The 22,145-nt window shown below is 53.5% G+C and overlaps 1 protein-coding gene across 1 annotated transcript in view; it reads right to left on the bottom strand.

Annotated features, from left to right (window-relative positions):
* LOC119969776 (fer-1-like protein 4) overlaps nt 1–22,145 on the bottom strand; it is a 427,310-nt gene that overhangs the window by 305,241 nt on the left and 99,924 nt on the right. Inside the window, 4 exon segments of the mRNA XM_038803853.1 lie at nt 3,667–3,826; nt 9,271–9,355; nt 10,045–10,107; nt 14,091–14,222. Of these exon segments, the coding sequence (XP_038659781.1) occupies nt 3,667–3,826; nt 9,271–9,355; nt 10,045–10,107; nt 14,091–14,222 (440 nt within the window).

Genomic DNA, 22,145 nt, shown 5'->3' with positions numbered 1-22,145 from the left:
ACACCACTCCCAAATACACACACACCCCTCCCAAACATCGCTCCCAAACATCGCCCCCAAATACACACGCACCCCTCCCAAACATCGCTCCCAAACATCGCCCCCAAAGACCACTAATCCCCCCTCATTTGTGGAAAAGTTTGCAACTACCTTCTCCCTCTCTCCCAAAAACACCGCTCCCAAACAGACACATACCCCTCCCAAACACCGCTCCAAAACACCGTCCCCAAACACCGTCCCCATACACCGCAACTAAACACACACACACCGCTCCCAAACACCTCCCCCCAAATGCCTCCCCCAAACACATACACACCACTCCCAAACATCACCCCCAAACACCGCCCCCAAAGATCACTACCCCCCCTCATTTGTGGAAAAGTTTGCAACTACCTTCTCCCTCTCTCCCAAAAACACCGCTCCCAAACATATGCACACCGCTCCCAAACACCGCTCCCAAACACCGCTTCCAAACATCGCTCCCAAACACACACTGCTCCCAAACACACTCAAACCGTTCCCTGACACACACCCCCCCCCAAAACACCGCTCCCAAACAGACACACACCCCTCCCAAACACCGCCCCCAAATACACACATACCCCCCCAAAACACCGCTCCCAAACAGACACACACCCCCCCCCCAAACACCGCTCCCAAACAGACACACACCCCTCCCAAACACCGCCCCCAAATACACACATACCCCTCCCAAACACCGTCCCCAAGCACCGCAACTAAACACACACACCGCTCCCAAACACCTCCCCCAAACGCCTCCCCCAAACACCACTCCCAAACACATACACACCACTCCCAAACACCGCCCCCAAACACCGTCCCCAACACCACCCCCAAACACACACACAGCGCTCACAAACACCTCCCCCAAACACCTCCCAAAAACATCGCCCCAAACACCGCCCCCAAAGACCACTACTCCCCCCCCCCCCCCATTTGTGGAAAAGTTTGCAACTACCTTCTCCCTCTCTCCCAAAAACACAGCTCCCAAACAGACACACACCCCTCCGAAACACCGCTCCCAAACAGACACACACCCCTCCCAAACACCACTCCCAAATACACACACACCCCTCCCAAACATCGCCCCCAAAGACCACTAATCCCCCCTCATTTGTGGAAAAGTTTGCAACTACCTTCTCCCTCTCTCCCAAAAACACCGCTCCCAAACAGACACATACCCCTCCCAAACATACGCCCACCGCTCCCAAACATACGCACACCGCTCCCAAACATACGAATACCGCTCCCAAACATACGCACACCGCTCCCAAACATACGCACACCATTCCCAAACACCGCTCCCAAACACCACTCCCAAACACCGCCCCCAAATACACACACACCCGTCCCAAACATCGCCCCCAAACACTGCCCCCACATACACACACACCGCCCCCAAAGACCGCCCCCAAACACCGCACCCAAAGACCATTACCCCCCCCTCATTTGTGGAAAAGATTGCAACTACCTTCTCCCTCTCTCCCAAAAACACCGCTCCCAAACACGCACACAACGTTCCCAAACACGCACACACCGTTCCCAAACGCACACACACCGTTCCCAAACACACACTCATCGCTCCCAAACACACACGCACTGTTCCCAAACACACACACATCACTCCCAAATACACACACCGCTCCCAAACACCACTCCCAAACACCGCTCCCAAACACACACTGCTCCCAAACACACGTACACTGCTCCCAAACACAAGCACAGCGTTCCCAAACACACACGCCGCTCCCAAACACCACTCCCAAACACACACTGCTCCCAAACACACGTACACTGCTCCCAAACACAAGCACAGCGTTCCCAAACACACACGCATCACTCCCAAAAACACACACCGCTCCCAAACACCGCTCCCAAACACACACTGCTCCCAAACACACACAAATTGCTCTCAAACAGACACACACCCCTCCCAAACACCGCTCCCAGACACACACCCCTCCCAAACACCGCTCCCAAACACCGTCCCCAAGCACCGCAACTAAACACACACAGGCTGCTCCCAAACACCTCCCCCAAACGCCTCCCCCAAACACCACTCCCAAACACCACTCCCAAACACATACACACCACTCCCAAACACCGCCCCCAAACACCGCCCCAAAGACCACTACTCCCCCCCCTCATTTGTGGAAAAGTTTGCAACTACCTTCTCCCTCTCTCCCAAAAACACAGCTCCCAAACAGACACACACTGCTCCCAAACACACACCGCCCCCAAACACACACAAACCGCCCCCAAACACACACACATCGCTCCCAAACACCACTACCCCCCCTCATTTGTGGAAAAGTTTGCAAATACCTTCTCCCTCTCTTGGTGACCCACATCCCAATCTTCCCAAAACTCATCTTTTTGATCAAAGTTTGAGCCAAACCCCTTGCTCAATCTCCAGTCCCCTGACTGTTTCTATTGCTGAAGAGTTTGAGGGTTGGAGATGCTTTAGTTCCACAATTTATTGTAACAAATACAAAACAACATTATTTAAAGTGACTATTCAAATTGCACACTGAACTAAAAGAACTATTCAATTCATGTCTTTCTCTCGCTCTTTCCATACAGTGTTCCAAATGTTTCCAACTATTTTGATGGAAAACAATTAAACTAAATTAAATAAACAGAGGGTAAAATTAAAAGGGGCAGCTCCTTAAAGGGAAACTGCCTTAAACAAAATAAAAGAACAAATTAAGCTTTAAACATTGAACCAAAATGTGATTAAAAGGGTTGACAAAGCACCCCAGACCCTGCGGTGCCCAACAGGCACGGAAGTCCTTGATGGTGCCCATGGACACGGCGTGCTCCCTCTCCAGGCACAACGGGCCATGATGGTGCCCATGGACACGGCGTGCTCCCTCTCCAGGCACAACGGGCCATGATGGTGCCCATGGACACGGCGTGCTCCCTCTCCAGGCACAACGGGCCATGATGGTGCCCATGGACACGCCGTGCTCCCTCTCCAGGCACAACGGGCCATGATGGTGCCCATGGACACGCCGTGCTCCCTCTCCAGGCACAACGGGCCATGATGGTGCCCATGGACACGCCGTGCTCCCTCTCCAGGCACAACGGGCCATGATGGTGCCCATGGACACGGCGTGCTCCCTCTCCAGGCACAACGGGCCATGATGGTGCCCATGGACACGCCGTGCTCCCTCTCCAGGCACAACGGGCCATGATGGTGCCCATGGACACGGCGTGCTCCCTCTCCACGCACAACGGGCCATGATGGTGCCCATGGACACGCCGTGCTCCCTCTCCAGGCACAACGGGCCATGATGGTGCCCATGGACACGCCGTGCTCCCTCTCCAGGCACAACGGGCCATGATGGTGCCCATGGACACGCCGTGCTCCCTCTCCAGGCACAACGGGCCATGATGGTGCCCATGGACACGCCGTGCTCCCTCTCCAGGCACCACTGGCCATGAATGTAGGCACAGTAGAGGAACAATGAGTCAGGTTGGACAACCCCCTCGGTCGCCCACTGCCTGGACCTAATTTACGGAAACTTTGGCCAGGCCCAGGAGCAGGTTCATGAGGAGGTCTCCCCCCCCCCCCCCCCCCGCTCCACACCGGGTATCCAAATTCCAGGTAACAACTAGATTTACCTGCCAGTTTTTACTTACTTTTCAACATCTTCATCCTGATTACTGATTGCAGTTGGGACACAAGTCTGTAAATCTCCTTTGGCCATTACAGTAATTGTACACTTTACAAATCCTTTGATGCCACTTTTAGTATCTTTCGGGTCAGTAAGAGTCGCCCATTTCTGCAAGAACTTGTGATCTGATAAAACAAGAAGAATATTTATATTTTCTGATGGTATTTTATAAATAAGGGGAAATAGCAATGTGGTATATGGAATGTTATGGTTTTAATATTAAAGTAATCATTTGCCCTTGAGGGGGAAGCGGCTAAGGAAACAAAATCATTCCAAATATCAAGAAGGGAGACCCTGAAGTGAATTTGATAAAAGTTCACAATTAATGGAAATGATTCATAAAATGTAAATATCAATGTGAACTTTTCACTCTCGTCAGCAATTCAATCACAAAATTAATATACTGGGATTTATGAACAGAATAATAAGTTCTTCCTGTTATTTCCTTTGTTCCCATTCATTTTATTTTATTATTTTTGGTCTGTGGACCCATATTCGGAATGTGCCTTTCAGCAGGAGAGTGCTTGCCAGGACTGTGTTCCAGGTTTTGTATTGAGAGGAGAAATCACACCAAGTGGACTGTAGGAACCAGTTTTGGAGGGACTCGGTAAACTGGCAACTGGGTTGGCCAGGGATGGTGTTCTTCCTGACAGCAGATTCCTGTGTTATGCTTTCTGAGAGAACAGGGCAGAAGCTTTCAATACATAAGAAACAAACGACAGGCCAAAGTAGACATTGGGCCAATTCAAACTGATTCTGGAAGGCTAGTGATGGGAGACGAGGAAATGGCTGGAGAACTTAATAAGTACTTTGCGTCTGTCTTCACAGTGGAAGACATGAGTAATATCCCAAAAATTATAAAGGGTCAGGGGGCTGAGTTGAGTATGGTTGCCATTACAAAAGAGATGGTGCTAAAAAAGCTAAAAGGTCTTAAAATTGACAAATCTCCTGGCCCCGATGGGCTACATCCTAGAGTTCTGAGGGAGGTGGCTGAAGAAATAGCGGAAGCGTTGGTTGAGATCTTTCAAAAATCACTGGAGTCAGGGAAAGTCCCGGACGATTGGAAGATCGCTGTTGTAACCCCCTTGTTCAAGAAAGGATCAAGACAAAAGATGGAAAATTATAAGCCAATTAGCCTAACATCGGTTGTTGGTAAAATTCTAGAATCGATCGTTAAGGATGAGATTTCTAAATTCTTGGAAGAGCAGGGTCGGATTAGAACATAAGAACTAGGAGCAGGAGTAGGCCATCTGGCCCCTCGAGCCTGCTCCGCCATTCAATTAGATCATGGCTGATCTTTTGTGGACTCAGCTCCACTTTCCGGCCCGAACACCATAACCCTTAATCCCTTTATTCTTCAAAAAACTATCTATCTTTACCTTAAAAACATGTAATGAAGGAGCCTTAACTTCAAAGAGAAGAATACAAAGAGAAGAACAAGTCAACATGGATTTAGTAAGGGGAGGTCGTGCCTGACGAACCTGTTAGGATTCTTTGAGGAGGTGACAAGTAGGTTAGACCAGGGAAACCCAGTGGATGTGGTCTATCTGGATTTCCAAAAGGCCTTTGATAAGGTGCCACACAGGAGGCTGCTGAGTAAGGTGAGGGCCCATGGTGTTCGAGGTGAGCTACTGGCATAGGTTGAGGATTGGCTGTCTGACAGAAGGCAGAGAGTTGGGATAAAAGGTTCTTTTTCGGAATGGCAGCCGGTGACCAGCTGTGTCCCACAGGGTTCAGTGTTGGGGCCGCAGCTGTTCACCATATATATTAATGATCTGGATGAAGGGACTGGGGGCATTCTAGCGAAGTTTGCCGATGATACGAAGTTAGGTGGTCAGGCAGGTAGTGCTGAGGAAGTGGGGAGGCTGCAGAAGGATCTAGACAGTTTGGGAGAGTGGTGCAGGAAATGGCTGATGCAATTCAACGTGAGAAAATGTGAGGTCTTGCACTTTGGAAAAAAGAATCCAAGCATAGACTACTTTCTAAACGGTGAGAAAATTCATAATGCCAAAGTACAAAGGGATCTGGGAGTGCTAGTCGAGGATTCCCTAAAGGTAAACATGCAGGTTGAATCCGTGATTAAGAAAGCGAATGCAATGTTGTCATTTATCTCAAGAGGGTTGGAATATAAAAGCAGCGATGTGCTACTGAGCCTTTATAAGGCTCTGGTTAGGCCCCATTTGGAGTACTGTGTCCAGTTTTGGGCCCCACATCTCAGGAAGGACATACTGGCACTGGAGCGTGTCCAGCGGAGATTCACACGGATGATCCCTGGAATAGCGGGTCTAACATATGATGAACGGCTGAGGATCCTGGGATTGTATTCAATGGAGTTTAGAAGGTTAAGGGGAGATCTAATAGAAACTTACAAGATAATACATGGCTTAGAAAGGGTGGACGCAAAGAAACTGTTTCCGTTAGGCGAGGAGACGAGGACCCGTGGGCACAGCCTTAGAATTAGAGGGGGTAAATTCAGAACAGAAATGCGGAGACATTTCTTCAGCCAGAGAGTGGTGGGCCTGTGGAATTCATTGCCGTGGAGTGCAGTGGAGGCCGGGACGCTAAATGGCTTCAAGGCAGAGATAGATAAATTCTTGATGTCGCAAGGAATTAAGGGCTACGGGGAGAATGCTGGTAGGTGGAGTTGAAATGCCCATCAGCCATGATTGAATGGCGGAGTGGACTCGATGGGCCGAATGGCCTTACTTCCACTCCTATGTCTTATGGTCTTAAGTGTTTAGACCTTGAAAATTAAAGGAACACTCTGGGGACGATCCAACCAAAATAAAACAGAGTGCCGTCTTGGATATCTGTACAGACTCACAGAGGCATAGAGGTTTACAGCATGGAAACAGGCCCTTCGGCCCAACCTGTCCAAGTCTCCTAGTTTTTATCACTAAGCTAGTCCCAATTGCCCAAATTTGGCCCATATAACTGTCTAAATGCTTTTTAAAAAACAAAATTGTACCCGCCTCTACTATTGCCTCTGGCAGCTCGTTCCAGACACTCACCACCCTCTGTGTGAAAAAATTTCCCCTCTGGACCCTTTTGTATCTCTCCCCTCTCACCTTAAACCTATGCCCTCTAGTTTTAGACTCCCCTCCCTTTGGGACAAGAACGGGCGCAATCCTCCGACCCCCACGGCGGGTGGGAGAATCACGGGAGTGCTGGGCTATTCCTGCCATGCCACCCTGGCACCCGCACGCGATTCTCCCACCGCCCCCCCCCCCCCCCCCCCCCGCCGCGCCCCCCCCCCCCCCCCCCCCCCCCCCCCCCCCCCCACACACACACAAAACGGTGTGCCAAGTTTTACGACAGGCCGCTCGGAGAATCGCCGCTCGCCGTTTCTAACTGTCGAGCGGCGATTCTCCGGCCCGGATGGGCCAAGCGGCCTGCCCAATCCGACCGTTTCACGCCGGCGCCAACGACACTTGGTCGCTGCTGGCGTGAACAGCGCGCGAACTCTGCGTGTGCGGCCTGTGGGGGGGGGGCAGGGAGGATCGAGCACCAGGAGGGTCCTCAGAAGGGGTCTGGCCCGCGATCGGTGCCCACCGATCAGCGGGCCGGCGTCTCTAAAGGACGCACTCTTTTCCCTCCGCCGCCCAGCAAGATCAATCCTCCATGTCTTGCGGGGCGTCTGCGGGGAGGACGGTAACCGCGAATGCGCGGGTGACATCATTTAAGCACTGCCGGCTGCGTCATTTATGCGGCGCCACTTTGACCCGGCGCGTGAAATTGACGTGACGCCGCTCCTAGCCCCCTGGGGGTGGAAGAATAGGGGGCGAGGAGCGGCCTCCGATGCCAGAGTGAAACACTCCGGTTTTCACTCCGTCGTCGGCAGTTAGTCTCCCGTTGGGAGAATCGCGCCCGTTGATTATTTACCTTATCATTGCTCCTCATTATTTTATAGACCTCTATAAGATCACCCCTAAGCCTCCGACACTCCAGGGATAAAGATCCCAGCCTCTCCTGATAACTCAGACCATCAAGTCCGGGTAGAATCCTAGTAAATCTCTTCTGAACTCTTTCTAGTTTAATAATATCCTTTCTATAACAGGGCGACCAGAACTGTGCACAGTATTCCAAGTGTGGCCCTACTAATGTCTTGTTCAGCAAGACGTCCCAACTCCTGTATTCAATGTTCTGACCAATCAAACCAAGAATACCGAATTCCTTCTTCACCCTGTCCATCTGTGCCTCCACTTTCAAGGAGCTGTGAACCTGTGCCCCTAGATCTCTTTGTTCTGTAACTCTCCCCAACTCCCTACCATTAACGGAGTAAGTCCTGCCCTCATTCGATCGACCAAAATGCATCACCTCACATTTATCCAAATTAAACTCCATCTGCCATTCATTGGCCCACTGGCCCAATTGGTCAAGATCCTGTTGCAATCCTAGATAATATTCTTCACTGTCCACTATGCCACCAATCTTGGTGCCATCTGAAAACTCACTAACCATGACTCCTAAATTCTCATCCAAATCATTAATATATAACAAATAACAGTGGACCCAGCACTGATCCCTGAGGCACACCGCTGGCCACAGGCCTCCAGCTTGAAAAACAACCATCTACAAACACCCTTTGTCTTCTGTCGTCAAATCAATTTTGCATCCAATTGGCTACCTCACCCTGGACCCCGTGAGATTTAACCTTATGCAACAACCTACCATGTGGTACCTCTGTGAACAAGTGCCGAAATGTGGCAACTAGGAGCTTTTCACAGTAACTTCATTGAAGCCTACTTGTGACAATAAGCGATTATTTATTATTATTATTATTATTAAGTTGTACCAAAATGAAAGCTGAACTTCAGAAAGACATTGGGGTGGAACCGTCGGCCGTTGCCAGTAGCAGAGTTCCGGATTCGGCAGAGAATCAAACGCCGTGCAAAAACGGAATGCTTATTAACATCGAGGAGATAAATGCTTTCACTTCCTTTTTTTCTCAGCAGAAAGCACTTAAATTCTTTTGATGTGGTAAGGACCTGTCAATCATAGCTGGATGTTTATACACACTGGGGTTAGCTTCAAAGCAGAGTAGCTGCCGAGCATGAAGGGAAATGAAAATAAACAATCCAGATTTGCAGATCAAAGGATCTGAGGGGTTTTAAAGCCTTGTGTTGTGTTTTGGCTTTCCATGAAGTAACAGCTGCTGCTTTTAACACTTCTGTATGAGGCAGCAGGTGTAAGTGACAGGTAAGTGAAAGGAGCTGTGATTTTTCATGGTTGGTGCCTGGACTATTCTTTAGCTTCCAGGCACCGGTGACTGATGGTGTGGTCTCTGATATAGAGGTCAACTACCCAGAAAGTGTTTAGAGAAGATGGGCAGCACTGTGATTCCTTGTTAGAAGTTAATGAGGTGACAGGGAGTCCAGTTCCAGAATGGGGTAAAAAGGGGAAACACACTGAAAGGGAATTTACAACAAAATGGGACATGTATCTCCCTCCACATCCACCATATTTCATGATATGAGCTAGTTTGATGCAAGTTGTCTTGGTAAAGATTGAGAAATCCTATCCTCAAGTTGACCCATCACTGAAATACAAATAAAGTGGATTGAGTTACCTGGTTGCTGATAGACAGTTCCTGCATCAATCTTGAATGTTCCCAGCTGAACTCCAGTGAAGGGGATTTTTTTGGCATGAACAACCTTGAAAACAAATAAAATCAGACAGACCACCAAATTGTTGCTGCTGTTTCTACTAAAACCATTCTTTCTATAAGCGATAAAACACCGCCATCCGCAAATTACCTTCCACCAACAATCTTGGTTTTTAAAACACAGTTTGGAATTGACTGGTGCTCAATTTAACCATCTTGGCTTCTTGTTTCAACCTTGATAATGTCCTTCACTCTTGGACTGAAACCTTCACATGAGGTTCCGAATCAACTGCTGATTGACAACCAACCGATCAAGAAGCGGGAAGCTGGAAGGTCCGTGTGTCCTTTGGGAATCTGTAGCAGCCTCGGAATCACTTGTTGCTCGTCTGCTTCATGCTGGGGAAAGATCCACCAGAATTCCTGCTCCCAATTGTTTTAGAACAAGCCCTTCTCAGAACAATTGTGTATGGATTCTGGATCATGGTAGGTTTGGAATTGTCACCGACTCTTTCTCATCCAGACTCCAGTGACTGGGGAGAGATATGGTGAACTCACAGCCGTGTGTCCCAATGAAAATCCAAATACGACCACCTGACAACAAAGTGTTTTGAGTCCAGTGGATTCAGTCAACTCATTTGCAGACATCTCCAATCAAAATCAAAAATCAAAATCTTGGGTTACTATGTAAATAATTAAATGCTATTTGAACATTTCAATTCCAATAAGTTTCATACTTACAATAATTTCAATAATTTTATCGAACAAAACAGCTGGTGGCTCTTGGAATTCAAAAACAAAATACTAGGAATAAAAGAGACATAGAGACACGATTACATATCGTCATAACAACAGATAAAATGGTATTTTGGCTCCAAATTTGGAGAAAGAAATGGAGTTAATGCAGGGAGCCATGGCGACCAGGCCCACATAATTGTGAGAGAGGCCTTGCATCAGGCTCCGGGGAGCAGCAACACCCCCCCCCCCCTCATTAACCTCCCCCCCCCTCCCCATTAACCTCCCCCCCCATTAAAGTCCCACTCATTAAATTAAAACCCCAATAACCCCACCCATTAACACACACCTTCATTAACACCCCTCTCATTAAACCCCTCCCCATTAACACTCCCCTATCAACACCCCCTCACATTAACACCCCGCCCCATTAGCACCCCTCAACCCCCATTAACAACCCCTCATTAACACCTTCCCTCATTGACATAGATCCTCATTAATATCTTCGCTCATTAACAACTCTCCCCATTAACACCTCCTCCTCATTAACACCGTCCCTGACTAACACAGTCCCTCATAATAATAATAATCTCTATTGTCACAAGTAGGCTTACATTAACACTGCAATGAAGTGACTGAAAATCCCCGAGTCACCACACTCCGGTGCCTGTTCAGGTACACAGAGGGAGAATACAGAATGTCCAATTCACCTAACAAGCACATCTTTCGCGACTTGTGGGAGGAAACCAGAGCACCCGGAGGAAACCCACACAGACACGGGGACTCCCTTCTGGGGACTAAGTCCCCACGCCCGCCGGAAAATGGGCGAGAATCACACAGAGCTTTTTCCTCGAAAGTCCGGGGTGATTCTCTGTCTTCCAGAGGGCTGAAGACCTGAAGAAGGAGCCGTGCTCCGAAAGCTCGTGTTTGAAACAAACCTGTTGGACTTTAACCTGGTGTTGTAAGACTTCTTCCAGAGGGCTAGCAGAGCCCCGCTGTGCGTCCCACAGCTCTGGCTGCAGGCAGGGCCCTGCTGTCCAGACTGCGTGGTCGCGCATGCGCATGGTAGCCGCAGGCCTGCGTGGACTAAGGTAGGTCCCCCCAGATGGCGATGGCCCGCCGATCGGTGGTCCCCGATCGCGGGCTTAGCCACCGCTGAGGCCCCCCCCCGGAGTCAGATTCCCCCCGCCAGGACCGCCCTGCCTGGTAGCCCCAGATGTTAACCACACCGGCGGGAGTTTGGCCAGTTGACCACGGATAATCACCGCCGGGGCCTCTTTCAGCGGATTTCCGGCGTGAACGGCTGTTCTCCGCTTCCGCGCGTGATTCCGGGGCAGAGAGTCGGAGAATCCCTCCCAAGTGACCCAAGACGGGAATCGAATCTGGGTTCTTGGCACTGCAAAGCAACAATGCTAACCACTGTACTACCATTCCGCCCCCATTAACATTTCCTCATTAACATCTATGCTCATTCATATCTCCCCTCATTAACATCACCTCCTCATTAGCAGGCAGCCAGGGGAGGGGATTCCACAATGTGGGGGGGGAGTGCAAACAGGTCGATCTTTAATGGTGTCTTTTCAATCTCTGTGGGGCGGCCTTGTGGACTCCATCAGGCCTCACATCACTCATTTTTTTGCCTGGAGTGCCTGAAAATCTTGACTAAAATCTCGGGTGTGCAGCTGGAGAGCTTCACTCCAGTTTTCAACCAGAGCCAAGCACTTTGGAAAATAATGGGAATGTTCCGCCCTATAAACCACACACTCCAATAATACTGCCCATGACACTAAAAAATCACAAACAGCCAGATTATACTGTCCAGTTCACTGTATAAACTCTTTCTGGATGACTCCCTCTCTTTCAGGACCCCCCTTCAACCCCCACCCCAACTTACTGAGGCCCCTTCATAGCTGCCTTTACCCCTCAGCCTTTATAACACCCCCTCACACACCTTTCATGGGCATATCTCCCCTCAGTCCCGGCCCTTGGCAGCATCACCCTGGCACTGCAGGCCTGGCACGTGGGCAGTGCCCCATCCATCCTGGTAGTACTAATCTGGCACTGCCAGGGTGCCCAGGTGCCAGAGGACGTGCCGGGGTACTGCCCGGCCCTGTCCAGGGCTCTAATGGCCTCCGAGATCCCTGAAGTACCCATCGCGCCTGTCCTCTGATTATGGAGACCATTACTAATCAGCGTCTGGTGGAGGCCTCACCGGTTTGGCTGGGGATGCCCGAGCACCGGGAGAATGTGGCCCCAAATAGGCCGCGCATATTTAAATGAGTCTAATCGAACCCCACTAGCTGGAGGTTCCCCTCCAAGTCACTCACCATCCAGAGTTGGAAATATATCGGCCGTTCCTTCCTTGTCACTGGGTCAAAACCCCAGAACTAGCTCCCTAACAGCACAGTGGGTGTACCTACACCAATTGGACTGCAGCGGTTGCTGAAGGCAGCTCATCACCACCTTCTCAAGGGCAATGAGGGATGGGAAATATATTTATATATGGACCCTTATTTAATTGTAATGCCATTACATCTGATTCCAGCTTCTCCCTCTCAAACTGCAGGGTGAATTCTATCATATTGTGGTCACTGCCCCCTAAGGGTTCCTTCACCTTAGGTTCCCAAATCAAGTCTGCCTCATTACACATCACCAAATCCAAAATTGCCTGTTCCCTGTCGGCTCTGTCACAATCTGCTCCAAAAAAACATCTCTTAGACATTCCATAAATTCCTTTTCTTGGGATCCACTACCAACCTGATTTTCCCAGTCCACCTGCATATTGAAGCCCCCATGATTATTGTAATATTGCCTTTTTTACATGCCTTTTCTATCTCCTCATTTATTTTCTGCCCCACATCCTGACTCCTGCTAGGGGGCCTGGACATAACTCCCATCAGGGTCTTTTTATCTTTGCGATTCTTCAACTTTTCCCACAGAACTTCTATGCCTTCTGATCCTATATCATTCCTTGCTATCGATTTAACTTAATTCCTTACTAACAATGCAACCCCGCCCCCTTTGCCCATCTGCCTGTCCTTTTGATAGGACATATAGCCTTGGATATTTAGATCCAAGCCCTGATCCCCTTGCAGCCACGTCTCTGTGATGCCCACATCGTACCCGCCAATTTCAATGTGCGCAACAAGCTCATTTACCTTGTTCCATATACTGCGCGCATTTAGGTACAACACCCTCAATCCTGCATTGATTACCTCCCTTCTCGTAGTTGTCCCCTTGTCTACTGTGCCTGAAGTTAGATTCCTGACACTATCTAAACTCTGTTCTATTATGTGTTCTGGAAACGTTACTAACCTCTCCTGTGCTCTCAGCCCCTTTAACTAGTTTAATGTCCTCATCATTAACCTGCATTTATACTTTCTCCTTTAATTGGATTTTCTCATTTTTCATACAACTGCCTCCCCCCACTATTTAGTTAACAGCCCTATCTACGGCACTAGTTATACCCTTTGCCAGGACTCTGGTTCCAGCACATCACCACATCAAAAGCAGTTCAGTGGTTTCTGGAAAAAGAAGAAGTTAAAGAACTTATTTCCTAGATGTTTTTAAACATTGAAATGAAATGAATGAAAATCGGTTATTGTCACAAGTAGGCTTCAAATGAAGTTATTGTGAAGAGCCCCTAGTCGCTACATTCCGGTGCCTGTTCGGGGAGGCTGGTACGGGAATTTAACCGTGCTGCTGGCCTGCCTTTGTCTGCTTTCAAAGCCAGTGATTTAGCCCTGTGCTAAACCAGCCCCTGGTTTACATTATGGTTAGCTTTATAGCATGGTCCTTGAGATGCATTCAAGCATGAAGGGAAATGAAAATAAATAATCCAGACACCTGGCTGCCTGGAAGCCATTCAGTTTCAGTGCTGAACAAGGTGCCCTCGACCTCTGTTGAGCTGCCTCAATACTGTCTATTACACTCTCTAATTCAGTCACTCTCGGATGCACTTCCACATTGCTAAAGGCACACTTATCATTTGGCAAAGTGGCAAGATGGTGTCTATCAGTTTAAGAATGATTTACTGACTGCCGGTTAGTTACCTCATTATAAAATGGGCAGTTGGTGGATTTCTGTGTTGCTGTCCGTTTCTTTTCATCTCCAACCTTTACATAAACCACTGGGTCGATGTTGACTCCAATTAGCCTCCGAGCCTCTAGTATGTTGACAGTTACCTGCAGAATAATCAAAGAATAAGAAAGATCTGGGGCCCTTTGACTTGTTTCTTGCTTCAGTTTCACAGGAAATATTTCCAGCCTGTTATTGGTCAGCCAGATTTCAAACTGAGGCCGATTCTCTCCTTATCCACAAGCATTAAACAGCAGCAGCTGGTAACCCTCACCAGTGGAACACTCTCTAATTTCACTCCACATTATTCTCATGTAGTTTAGCTAATTTATCCCAGAAAGTGTAAACTTTCCAATCAAATAAAGTAAAGGCATATTTTAGTCTCATTAGCTTTTCAGAAATGTTGATCTGTGGAAAATAATAAACTTCAGTCAATTTTTAAACTATTTCAATTTAGATTATGATATTTCTCATGAACGTTTGTGAACTTTTGGGACGCGATGTGGTATCGAGCAGGAATTGCCGTGTGTTTCCCGCCGGCCGACCCGGCGAGGCTGTTCCGGTATCTAACGTTAATTAGGGCACGTAACGAGGCTGAACGGGCTTCACGCTGCCAATGACTGTCCCACTGCCTGATTAGCCGGGACCATGCCCGGCCACCCCCTGTTATTGAGGGGGAGCTGCTCTCAAAACAATCCCACGGAGCAAACCCCAGGCAGCTCACAGCCCGGTCACCGCGCAGACCAGCTCCACGATTCAGGGATGCCGACCTGGCCAGAATGTTGGATGCGGTCGAGTCCAGATGGGATCGCTGTTCCCCCGGGGGTTCGGAGGGTCAGACACAGGGCAGTGAGTGCCGCCTGCAAGGCAGTGGCAGCAGCTGTCAGCGCGGGAAGTATGACCGGGAGGACCGCCAACCAGTGCCTCGGTGGGGGCTGCACCATCGGCAGCTCGGGACAGGTGGACCACGATTGTATAACATTTAAACACGTTACACCCGAGACATGTGAAATCTCCGTCACGTCATTCGGCGCTGCGAGCCACTCCCCCGTTATTCTGCACTGCGAGCCACACCCCCGTTATTCTGCACTGCGAGCCACACCCCCGTTATTCCGCACTGCGAGTCTCTCCCCCGTTATTCCGCACTGCGAGCCACTCCCCCGTTATTCCGCACTGCGAGCCACTCCCCCGTTATTCCGCACTGCGAGCCACTCCCCCGTTATTCTGCACTGCGAGCCACTCCCCCGTTATTCTGCACTGCGAGCCACTCCCCCGTTATTCTGCACTGCGAGCCACTCCCCCGTTATTCTGCACTGCGAGCCACACCCCCGTTATTCCGCACTGCGAGCCACACCCCCGTTATTCCGCCGTGCGAGCCACACCGCCGTTATTCCGCACTGCGAGCCACTCCCCCGTTATTCCGCACTGCGAGCCACACCCCCGTTATTCCGCACTGCGAGCCACACCCCCGTTATTCCGCCGTGCGAGCCACACCGCCGTTATTCCGCACTGCGAGCCACACCCCCGTTATTCTGCACTGCGAGCCACTCCCCCGTTATTCTGCACTGCGAGCCACTCCCCCGTTATTCTGCACTGTGAGCCACACCGCCGTTATTCTGCACTGCGAGCCACACCCCCGTTATTCCGCACTGCGAGCCACTCCCCCGTTATTCCGCACTGCGACACTGCGAGCCACTCCCCCGTTATTCCGCACTGCAAGCCATTCCCCCGTTATTCCGCCGTGCGAGCCACACCGCCGTTATTCTGCACTGCGAGCCACACCCCCGTTATTCCGCACTGCGAGCCACACCCCCGTTATTCCACACTGCGAGCCACACCCCCGTTATTCCGCACTGCGACACTGCGAGCCACTCCCCCGTTATTCCGCACTGCGAGCCACTCCCCCGTTATTCTGCACTGCGAGCCACTCCCCCGTTATTCTGCACTGCGAGCCACTCCCCCGTTATTCTGCACTGCGAGCCACTCCCCCGTTATTCTGCACTGCGAGCCACACCCCCGTTATTCCGCACTGCGAGCCACACCCCCGTTATTCCGCCGTGCGAGCCACACCGCCGTTATTCCGCACTGCGAGCCACTCCCCCGTTATTCCGCACTGCGAGCCACACCCCCGTTATTCCGCACTGCGAGCCACACCCCCGTTATTCCGCCCTGCGAGCCACACCGCCGTTATTCCGCACTGCGAGCCACACCCCCGTTATTCTGCACTGCGAGCCACTCCCCCGTTATTCTGCACTGCGAGCCACTCCCCCGTTATTCTGCACTGTGAGCCACACCGCCGTTATTCTGCACTGCGAGCCACACCCCCGTTATTCCGCACTGCGAGCCACTCCCCCGTTATTCCGCACTGCGACACTGCGAGCCACTCCCCCGTTATTCCGCACTGCGAGCCACTCCCCCGTTATTCCGCCGTGCGAGCCACACCGCCGTTATTCTGCACTGCGAGCCACACCCCCGTTATTCCGCACTGCGAGCCACACCCCCGTTATTCCACACTGCGAGCCACACCCCCGTTATTCCGCACTGCGACACTGCGAGCCACTCCCCCGTTATTCCGCACTGCGACACTGCGAGCCACACCGCCGTTATTCCGCACTGCGAGCCACACCCCCGTTATTCTGCACTGCGAGCCACTCCCCCGTTATTCTGCACTGCGAGCCACTCCCTCGTTATTCTGCACTGTGAGCCACACCGCCGTTATTCTGCACTGCGAGCCACACCCCCGTTATTCCGCACTGCGAGCCACTCCCCCGTTATTCCGCACTGCGACACTGCGAGCCACTCCCCCGTTATTCCGCACTGCGAGCCACTCCCCCGTTATTCCGCCGTGCGAGCCACACCGCCGTTATTCTGCACTGCGAGCCACACCCCCGTTATTCCGCACTGCGAACCACACCCCCGTTATTCCACACTGCGAGCCACACCCCCGTTATTCCGCACTGCGACACTGCGAGCCACTCCCCGTTATTCCGCACTGCGAGCCACTCCCCCGTTATTCTGCACTGCGAGCCACTCCCCCGTTATTCCGCACTGCGAGCCACACCCCCGTTATTCCGCACTGCGAGCCACACCCCCGTTATTCCGCCGTGCGAGCCACACCGCCGTTATTCCGCACTGCGAGCCACACCCCAGTTATTCTGCACTGCGAGCCACTCCCCCGTTATTCTGCACTGCGAGCCACTCCCCCGTTATTCTGCACTGTGAGCCACACCGCCGTTATTCTGCACTGCGAGCCACACCCCCGTTATTCCGCACTGCGAGCCACTCCCCCGTTATTCCGCACTGCGACACTGCGAGCCACTGCCCCGTTATTCCGCACTGCGAGCCACTCCCCCGTTATTCCGCCGTGCGAGCCACACCGCCGTTATTCTGCACTGCGAGCCACACCCCCGTTATTCCGCACTGCGAGCCACGCCCCCGTTATTCCACACTGCGAGCCACACCCCCGTTATTCCGCACTGCGACACTGCGAGCCACTCCCCCGTTATTCCGCACTGCGACACTGCGAGCCACTCCCCCGTTATTCCGCACTGCGAGCCACTCCCCGTTATTCCGCACTGCGCCACTGTGAGCCACACCCCCGTTATTCCGCACTGCGACACCGCGAGCCACTCCCCCGTTATTCCGCACTGCGACACTGCGAGCCACTCCCCCGTTATTCCGCAATGCGACACCGCGAGCGACTCCCCCGTTATTCCGCACTGTGAGCCACTCTCCCGTTATTCTGCACTGTGAGCCACTCTCCCGTTATTCTGCACTGCGAGCCACTCTCCCGTTATTCTGCACTGCGAGCCACTCCCCCGTTATTCCGCACTGCGAGCCACTCCCCCGTTATTCCGCACTGCGAGCCACTCCCCCGTTATTCCGCACTGCGACACCGCGAGCGACTCCCCCGTTATTCCGCACTGCGACACCGCGAGCCACTCCCCCGTTATTGCGCACTGCGAGCCACTCCCCCGTTATTCCGCACTGCGAGCCACACCCCCGTTATTCTGCACTGCGAGCCACTCCCCCGTTATTCCGCACTGTGAGTCTCTCCCCCGTTATTCCGCACTGCGAGTCTCTCCCCCGTTATTCCGCACTGCGAGCCACACCCCCGTTATTCCGCACTGCGAGACACTCCCCCGTTATTCAGCACTGTGAGCCACTCCCCCGTTATTCTGCACTGCGAGCCACTCCCCCGTTTTTCCGCACTGCGAGCCACTCCCCCGTTATTCCACACTGCGAGCCACACCCCCGTTATTCCGCACTGCGACACTGCGAGCCACTCCCCCGTTATTCCGCACTGCGACACTGCGAGCCACTCCCCCGTTATTCCGCACTGCGAGCCACACCCCCGTTATTCCGCACTGCGAGCCACACCCCCGTTATTCCGCCGTGCGAGCCACACCGCCGTTATTCCGCACTGCGAGCCACACCCCCGTTATTCTGCACTGCGAGCCACTCCCCCGTTATTCTGCACTGCGAGCCACTCCCCCGTTATTCTGCACTGTGAGCCACACCGCCGTTATTCTGCACTGCGAGCCACACCCCGTTATTCCGCACTGCGAGCCACTCCCCCGTTATTCCGCACTGCGACACTGCGAGCCACTCCCCCGTTATTCCGCACTGCGAGTCACTCCCCCGTTATTCCGCCGTGCGAGCCACACCGCCGTTATTCTGCACTGCGAGCCACACCCCCGTTATTCCGCACTGCGAGCCACACCCCCGTTATTCCACACTGCGAGCCACACCCCCGTTATTCCGCACTGCGACACTGTGAGCCACTCCCCCGTTATTCCGCACTGCGAGCCACTCCCCCGTTATTCTGCACTGCGAGCCACTCCCCCGTTATCCTGCACTGCGAGCCACTCCCCCGTTATTCTGCACTGCGAGCCACTCCCCCGTTATTCTGCACTGCGAGCCACACCCCCGTTATTCCGCACTGCGAGCCACACCCCCGTTATTCCGCCGTGCGAGCCACACCGCCGTTATTCCGCACTGCGAGCCACTCCCCCGTTATTCCGCACTGCGAGCCACACCCCCGTTATTCCGCACTGCGAGCCACACCCCCGTTATTCCGGCGTGCGAGCCACACCGCCGTTATTCCGCACTGCGAGCCACACCCCAGTTATTCTGCACTGCGAGCCACTCCCCCGTTATTCTGCACTGCGAGCCACTCCCCCGTTATTCTGCACTGTGAGCCACACCGCCGTTATTCTGCACTGCGAGCCACACCCCCGTTATTCCGCACTGCGAGCCACTCCCCCGTTATTCCGCACTGCGACACTGCGAGCCACTCCCCCGTTATTCCGCACTGCGAGCCACTCCCCCGTTATTCCGCCGTGCGAGCCACACCGCCGTTATTCTGCACTGCGAGCCACACCCCCGTTATTCCGCACTGCGAGCCACACCCCCGTTATTCCACACTGCGAGCCACACCCCCGTTATTCCGCACTGCGACACTGCGAGCCACTCCCCCGTTATTCCGCACTGCGACACTGCGAGCCACTCCTCCGTTATTCCGCACTGCGACACTGCGAGCCACTCCCCCGTTATTTCGCACTGCGACACTGCGAGCCACTCCTCCGTTATTCCGCACTGCGAGCCACTCCCCGTTATTCCGCACTGCGCCACTGTGAGCCACACCCCCGTTATTCCGCACTGCGACACCGCGAGCCACTCCCCCGTTATTCCGCACTGCGACACTGCGAGCCACTCCCCCGTTATTCCGCACTGCGACACCGCGAGCCACTCCCCCGTTATTCCGCACTGCGACACCGCGAGCCACTCCCCCGTTATTCCGCACTGCGACACTGCGAGCCACTCCCCCGTTATTCCGCACTGCGACACCGCGAGCGACTCCCCCGTTATTCCGCACTGTGAGTCACTCTCCCGTTATTCTGCACTGCGAGCCACTCCCCCGTTATTCCGCACTGCGAGCCACTCCCCCGTTATTCCACACTGCGACACCGCGAGCGACTCCCCCGTTATTCCGCACTGCGACACCGCGAGCGACTCCCCCGTTATTCCACACTGTGAGCCACTCCCCCGTTATTCCGCACTGCGACACCGCGAGCCACTCCCCCGTTATTCCGCACTGCGACACCGCGAGCGACTCCCCCGTTATTCCACACTGCGACACCGCGAGCGACTCCCCCGTTATTCCGCACTGCGAGCGACTCCCCCGTTATTGCGCACTGCGAGCCACTCCCCCGTTATTCCGCACTGCGAGCCACACCCCCGTTATTCTGCACTGCGAGCCACTCCCCCGTTATTCCGCACTGTGAGTCTCTCCCCCGTTATTCCGCACTGCGAGTCTCTCCCCCGTTATTCCGCACTGCGAGCCACACCCCCGTTATTCCGCACTGCGAGACACTCCCCCGTTATTCAGCACTGTGAGCCACTCCCCCGTTATTCTGCACTGCAAGCCACTCCCCCGTTTTTCCGCACTGCGAGCCACTCCCCCGTTATTCCGCACTGCGAGCCACACCCCCGTTATACTGCACTGCGAGCCACTCCCCCGTTATTCCGCACTGTGAGTCTCTCCCCCGTTATTCTGCACTGCGAGCCACTCCCCCGTTATTCCGCCCTGCGACACTACGAGCCACTCCCCCGTTATTCCGCACTGCGAGCTACACCCGTTATTCCGCACTGCGACACTGCGAGCCACTCCCCCGTTATTCCGCACTGCGAGCCACTCCCCCGTTATTCCGCACTGCGAGCCACTCCCCCGTTATTCCGCACTGCGACACCGCGAACGACTCCCCCGTTATTCCGCACTGTGAGCCACTCCCCCGTTATTCTGCACTGCGACACCGCGAACGACTCCCCCGTTATTCCGCACTGTGAGCCACTCCCCCGTTATTCCGCACTGCGACACCGCGAACGACTCCCCCGTTATTCCGCACTGCGAGCCACTCCCCCGTTATTCCGCACTGCGACACCGCGAGCGACTCCTCCGTTATTGCGCACTGCGAGCCACTCCCCCGTTATTCTGCACTGCGAGCCACTCCCCCGTTATTCCGCACTGTGAGCCACTCCCCCGTTATTCTGCACTGCGAGTCTCTCCCCCGTTATTCCGCACTGCGAGCCACTCCCCCGTTATTCATCACTGCGACACTGCGAGCCACTCCCCCGTTATTCCGCACTGCGAGCCACACCCCCGTTATTCCGCACTGCGACACTGCGAGCCACACCCCCGTTATTCCGCACTGCGACACTGCGAGCCACTCCCCCGTTATTCCGCACTGTGAGCCACTCCCACGTTATTCCGCACTGCGACACCGCGAACGACTCCCCCGTTATTCCGCACTGCGTGCCACTCCCCCGTTATTCCGTACTGCGACACCGCGAGCGACTCCCCCGTTATTCCGCACTGTGAGCCACTCCCCCGTTATTCTGCACTGCGACACTGCGTGCCACTCCCCCGTTATTCCGCACTGCGACACTGCGAGCCACTCCCCCGTTATTCCGCACTGTGAGCCACTCCCACGTTATTCTGCACTGTGAGCCACTCCCCCGTTATTCCGCACTGCGACACCGCGAGCGACTCCCCCGTTATTCCGCACTGTGAGCCACTCCCACGTTATTCTGCACTGCGAGCCACTCCCCCGTTATTCCACACTGCAACACTGCGTGCCACTCCCCCGTTATTCCACACTGCGACACCGCGAGCGACTCCCCCGTTATTCCACACTGCAACACTGCGTGCCACTCCCCCGTTATTCCACACTGCGACACCGCGAGCGACTCCCCCGTTATTCCGCACTGCGACACCGCGAGCGACTCCCCCGTTATTGCGCACTGCGAGCCACTCCCCCGTTATTCCGCACTGTGAGCCACTCCCCCGTTATTCTGCACTGCGTGCCACTCCCCCGTTATTCCGCACTGCGAGCCACTCCCCCGTTATTCCGCACTGCGAGCGACTCCCCCGTTATTCCACACTGCGACACCGCGAGCGACTCCCCCGTTATACCGCACTGCGACACCGCGAGCGACTCCCCCGTTATACCGCACTGCGACACCGCGAG

The sequence above is a fragment of the Scyliorhinus canicula genome, chromosome 7 (assembly GCF_902713615.1).
Source record: "Scyliorhinus canicula chromosome 7, sScyCan1.1, whole genome shotgun sequence".
NCBI classification, from domain to species: Eukaryota; Metazoa; Chordata; class Chondrichthyes; order Carcharhiniformes; family Scyliorhinidae; genus Scyliorhinus; species Scyliorhinus canicula.
This window is presented reverse-complemented; position numbering and strand designations above follow the sequence as displayed.